Genomic DNA, 5678 nt, shown 5'->3' on the forward strand with positions numbered 1-5678 from the left:
TATGTAGCATGCCACAGACGTCTGACATCATGTGTTATGGTATGTAGTATGCCACAGACGTCTGACATCATGTGTTATGGTACGTAGCATGCCACAGACTCTGACATCATGTGTTATAGTATGTAGCATGCCACAGACGTCTAACATCATGTGTTTTGGTACGTAGCATGGCACAGACGTCTGAATCATGTGTTTGGTGTGTCTACCACCATCCTCCCTGGATTTCCCACTGCACTGCAGTGCATGTTCTGAGGGTGCGCTTTCCTGCAGTGCATGTTCTGAGGGTGCGCTTTCCTGCTGACAGCAAGGCTGAATGTCCTGTGGGGAACTCACGGCTGAGCTGTGAGCACCAGGGCAGGAGAAGAACAGTCGCCTTCCTGTTCCTAACGCAGCATCATGGATCAGCTGCGTCCTCAAACATTTCCTCTGTCTTATTTTTGAGGGTCTTGTGTAGTCCAGGCTGGCCTCAAACTCTCTAAGTAGCAGAAAATGGCCTTGAACTCCTGCTCCTCCTTTTCCACCGCCCAGCACTGGATACAGGTGTGAGCCACTACACGTGGCCCCTGCTTTTTTTGAAGATTAAAGGGAAATACACCCTACAGAATGACGTGTGATCTGCAGGCCCAGCACGCCCGCCGCTACAGTGGCCAACAGGACCCCTCTCAAAGTGCCTCTGGGTAGCCGTTTTTTATACTTGTAAATCTAAATGGCTATGGAAAGCTCTTGATTACCAGTGAGATAGCTGGGTTACTCACGGGCAGAACTACTAGTTTAGATACAACCACAGAAAATGATTTTTCAACATAAACTGAAAACTGTTTTATGTACCTTCGGCAAACTTACAGGACAAACAACGTAACACTTAGGCGGCCATGGAATTTCAACACCAACGGACTGGAAACGAAGGCGGAACCTGCCCTGCTGTAGAGGCCCCTCCTGGTGAGAGACTGGAGCGAGAAGCTAAGTCACAGTCTCCCCCTTCAGCCTGTCTGTCAGCGTTCCCCAGATTCTGTGGCCTCTACTTGGCAATAGCTAGTGTAGGACCCAGGCGAGACAAGCTCAACAGAGGCCTGAGTCTCAGTAGTTTACCACGAGAAAGACCATGAACCGAGATCACCCAGGCACCACCCAGGAACATACCATCCAAAGGAATCCCTAATGTTCCAGTCATTGTAGACAGAATCACCTGCCAGCACACACCCATCGCCTTTCACCAGGACACCCCCAGACAAATGTCAGCCAATCAGAATTGAACCCATCACCCCACACCCTGCTAATGTAACCTTTCTGGTTTTGTCTTTAAATAATAAAGAAGGGCTGGGTACCTCCTCTTGCGGCTGCTGCGCGCTGACGAGGTCCCTGCCGGCTTGTAATGCGCACACAAAAACCCTTGCCTTTGCATTTCCGTGAGTCTGTCTCCCTGGTGGCCTTTTGGGGTCCCCATGGACTGGGCATAACATTAGCACATCCGTGATTAAGACTTTTAAAGAAGACTGCAATTGCTGTAGCAGGCACTGCTGGCCGCTGCTGAGTGCCACCACTGTGGCTTTTCCAGAGTAACAGTCAGGGCTGTGCTCCTCGAACAACGGGGCTCATGCATCTCTCCCGCTTCCTGTTTCCATAGCCCCACATCCTAAGATTCCATTCCTATCTTCGCCTGGATCTTCATTTACAGCTGAACTGGAAACAACTCAGTCATCTTCGTCTTCAGAAAAAGGTGGTTCACCAGTTCTGCAACTGTTCCTCTCGCTGCAGTTACCATGTTTATCACTAGTGACCGAATTATTTAACTGTAGCAATGGTAAAAGTAAGGTCAAATGCTGCAGGTCTCCAAGTGGCTACAACAGCCCATGAGTCTCAGGCAGGGAGCCGCATGGTGGGTGAGAGATCTCAATGGGGCAGCCAGTCCCACGAGGAGAGACAGACAGATGGGCACGCCATGAGACCACCGCAGGTCTCCAAAGGCGGCTGGTTCAGGGCAGGGAGCAACGCAGCAAGAGAGAGACAGAGACATGGATAGACACACCATACAGAGTGAGGTTGGATATTTATTTAATGGGTTATAGAAGGGAAAGGGAAGAAGGGGAGAAGAGGAGAGAGAGAGAGAGACAGAGAGACAGAGAGAGAGAGAAAAGGGGAGGGGAGAAGTGGGGAGAAGAGAGAGACAGAAGCTGCCTCTTGGAGGCTAAAGATCAGCTTGCCTCTGCACACTGGGGTGGGGAGTGGGTGTGGCTTGTCTCTTAAAGGGACAGAGCAGACCATTACAACTGTCAATGTAGCATTGTTGACATAAAAACACTTGGCAAACGCTGGGTGACAGAGAGGCTCAAAAGGCAACTGGACTTCGTCTTCTGACTTTCAAGAGGACAAAGGTCATGACTGCCCCTTCCCCCCAAACAAAACAAACTGTGATGATTAATCTCAATTGTCGGCGTGATGAGATCTGGGAAATGTCTATAAAATCCTGGTGTGTCTATAAGGGACTGTCTTCCCCTATGACAGTTAGAAGGCACGCTTACTGTGGGGGGGCACCATTCCCTGGGCTGAGATCCTAGATCAGCAGTTCTCAACCTCTCTGCCAAACACTACAATTCATAACAGTAGCAACATTACAGTTATGAAGCAGTAATGAAATAATTTTACAGTTGGGGGTCACTACAACATAAAAGAACTGTATTAAAGGGTTGTGGCATTCGGAAGGTTGAGAACCAGTGCCCAAGACTGTAGACTGCTCTGTACAGTAAAGGCAATCTCCTGATGTAAATGCAATATGACCGGCTGTGTATGTGCTTGCTGCCTTGATTCCCCAACACAACTCCCACTCATGGACCACGAGCCAAATCAAACTCTTCTGAGGTTGCTTTTGTCAGGATAAGATGCAAGTGAAACCCAAAACAAACCAATAAACAAACAAAATTGCTGAGTAAAGCAAGCAGAGAGGGGAGGAGGCAGGACGGCAGGGACATTACCTGAAATGCTCGGTGGGCCAGAAAAAGAGCAAGGCACATACATGAGCACAAACCGAAGACAGCAGTACTTCAAAAGAGCAAGTAAATTAAGGATGCAGTGTCCAGACTGGATGAAAAGTTTTCATCTTCACAAGGCTGGAATGTGTAGGAAAGGACCAAGGGGTGAAGCCTGGTGCTCCCCAGAGTGAGGAGTCCTAAGGTGTGTTCTTCCATAAAGCTCCAAGTCAGCTGTTACCCAGGGACATATATGGAAAATGGCCCACCTTGAGCCTCAGAGCCATGTGGAAGACAGCAGGCAAGTCTCTTGGTTCTCACGCAGGCCTCCAGCCATAATTCACTCACACTATGGGTCTCATGGGCTGAGAGCTTATCCCCAGGTTTCTGTTAACTCGTAGAAGCAAAACCAAATAACTGCTCTGGAGAGCTACTTCCTTCCAGGGGCTTCTAAAAGGTCTTAGGAATATGGGTTTAGTCAAAGGAATTAGACACCACAAACAGGGCCAGTGAGATGATCCAGCGGGTGAGAAACTGCACCAGGCCTTCTTGGCTCAGTGCAAATTCCAGGATTTTCACAGTGGGGAGAACCAACCACCATGTAATTTAGACAGGAACCGTTAGAAAAAAATTGACAGTGGTGGTGGTGGTGGGGGATTCATTCATGTTTAGAAAACCACAGCAAATTCTAAATAACTCGTGAGTCAAATCTTAAAAAAGAAAACAATAAAAAAATATCAAAAACTTAATGAATCTATGCCCGGTGAAAACACAGAGTCACCACGGGTTACGGGAAATATAAGAATAACGAACACTAATGACCCCAACCCAGTTTAATTTAGAGGAGACGGTGGACACAACCCAACCCAAACCTCCACTAAGATAACAAGTTCTTCTTCAGATCCAATAAGCTCTTTCTGGAAAACACAGAGGGACATTTTAGGGTTCATAGGCCGGACGCTGTTTGGCTGTTCAACTCTGTTCTTGTAGCTTAAAGACAACCATTGACATTGCACAAAAAAGCATGGGCTGTTGCAATAGTTTGTTCACAAAAACAGGAGGCAGGCCGGCCTGGCCCACTGACCCTGTCGTGCCGTTCTCAGAGAAAAACTGTCAAATTTCTGGGCAAGGGTGGTAGGTGGGGGAGAGACCGTATAAACTAGCTTAGGTAAAAATTACGAATACCTACGTGCCAGTGTTGGAAGATGACCTGAATCGACATGTTTAGAAAAAACGTAAACTCACCAAATGATTCAAGAAGAAATAGACGACCTTCATAGTCCTACAACTAACTTCTTAAAGCCATCCAAGGAAAACCCAGCACCTCTTTTCAAGTGTCAGGTGCTGCAAACCATGTCCTCTGAGCGGAAGCATGGAGGAAAAGCATCTCTGTGCGCAGCACGCTCTTGTCTGGGAGGGCTCTGGCTCCAAACCGAGCCTGCTGGAATTCTGAGGCCTCTCTGCTCTGGCTTCTTACACTGTGCTGGCACCTGACTGACGCTGGCCTCACTGTTATAGGCCTGGGGCTTGATCTTGGTGATTTCTTAGCAGCCCGGTCTCCACAGTTTTGACAGAACTGTAATCTATGAGCTTCTCCACCCGGCAGCTCTCAGTTCCAGGACCAGCGACAAACGTAGGGCAGGGGAGCCTCGGATGAGCTCATGACGCTAAAGTCCTGAATGCTCTCCTGTCTTACCATTTCCAGTTTCCAGTTTATTTCTCATCATCCCTTGACTCAAGATCTAAAGCACACCGCCCGCCTTCTTTAACCCCTCCTGTCTCCTACTATAGCTCTGGACAGATGAGATCTTCCGCCGGCTGAAATCTCTAGCGCCATATCTGGGCTGTCCCTGTCCTATACCAAGAATGGGAGTGATTGAGTTGCCATTGCCCAGCACCGGGTGTGTGTACGTGCATGTGTGTGTGCATGTGTGTGTGTGCGCACGCGCGTGGTACCCGCACATACCAACTACCTACTCTGTAACTTTAAAGCTACAGAACAATGCTCTATTGTATAATTCTTCACCATAGAGGACACAGTGCTTTGGGGGAACAAATACAAACATGTTTAAAAAAAAAAAAGAATTCTACGGACTTGTTGGGGTTGACATTTCCCCCCTGGCATCGGAGATAGTAGTTTTCACCACTACTAACTAAAAATTTAAACAAAAGCATCAAAAGGTTTTTTGTTGTTGTTGTTTGTTTGTTTTTTTACAAAGAAAGCTTTCAGAACAGACAGATGGAGCCAAGGATGTCACATAGTTCTTGATGTGGAAACCGAAGCTAAACGGGTGGCATTCTTTCATCCTCGATATCTATAAATATTAAAAGGCCTTTCTCTGATTTACATAGCTAATATTTTCATAATGCCTGGAAGGCCACAATGGTGCTTCTACCTTCTAGTCTCTCATTAATTTCAGACTTCCAGTGCCCTCCAAGGTCTGAGAGAGCTGGGGAGTTGGAGAAAGCTGGGTTTGTTAACTTCTACCATCTACAGTGTTCTGATAGATGCACACACATGAGCCCCAAGTAACAAGAGCTGTCCAAGGGAAATTCTGAGGCCAGAGGACTTTCCCAAAGCTCCACCCCCATCTCCCATCATCCAGCACTTGACTTTCCCAAAGCTCCACCCCCATCTCCCATCATCCAGCACTTGACTTTCCCAAAGCTCCGCCCCATCTCCCATCACACAACACTTGACTTTCCCAAAGCTCC

General features: G+C 47.7%; 1 protein-coding gene across 1 annotated transcript in view; it reads right to left on the reverse strand.

The window, feature by feature from the left end:
• The window catches only part of Nab1 (NGFI-A binding protein 1), a 31294-nt gene that overhangs the window by 22915 nt on the left and 2701 nt on the right, over positions 1-5678 (reverse strand). Inside the window, exons 2-3 of the mRNA XM_005366424.3 lie at positions 3836-3880; positions 1326-1447 (exon numbers count right to left, since the gene is read on the reverse strand). Coding sequence (XP_005366481.1) covers positions 1326-1447; positions 3836-3880 — 167 coding nt within the window. The remainder of the gene's footprint in view (positions 1-1325; positions 1448-3835; positions 3881-5678) is intronic.

The sequence above is a fragment of the Microtus ochrogaster genome, unplaced genomic scaffold, assembly GCF_000317375.1.
Source record: "Microtus ochrogaster isolate Prairie Vole_2 unplaced genomic scaffold, MicOch1.0 UNK8, whole genome shotgun sequence".
NCBI classification, from domain to species: domain Eukaryota; kingdom Metazoa; phylum Chordata; class Mammalia; order Rodentia; family Cricetidae; genus Microtus; species Microtus ochrogaster.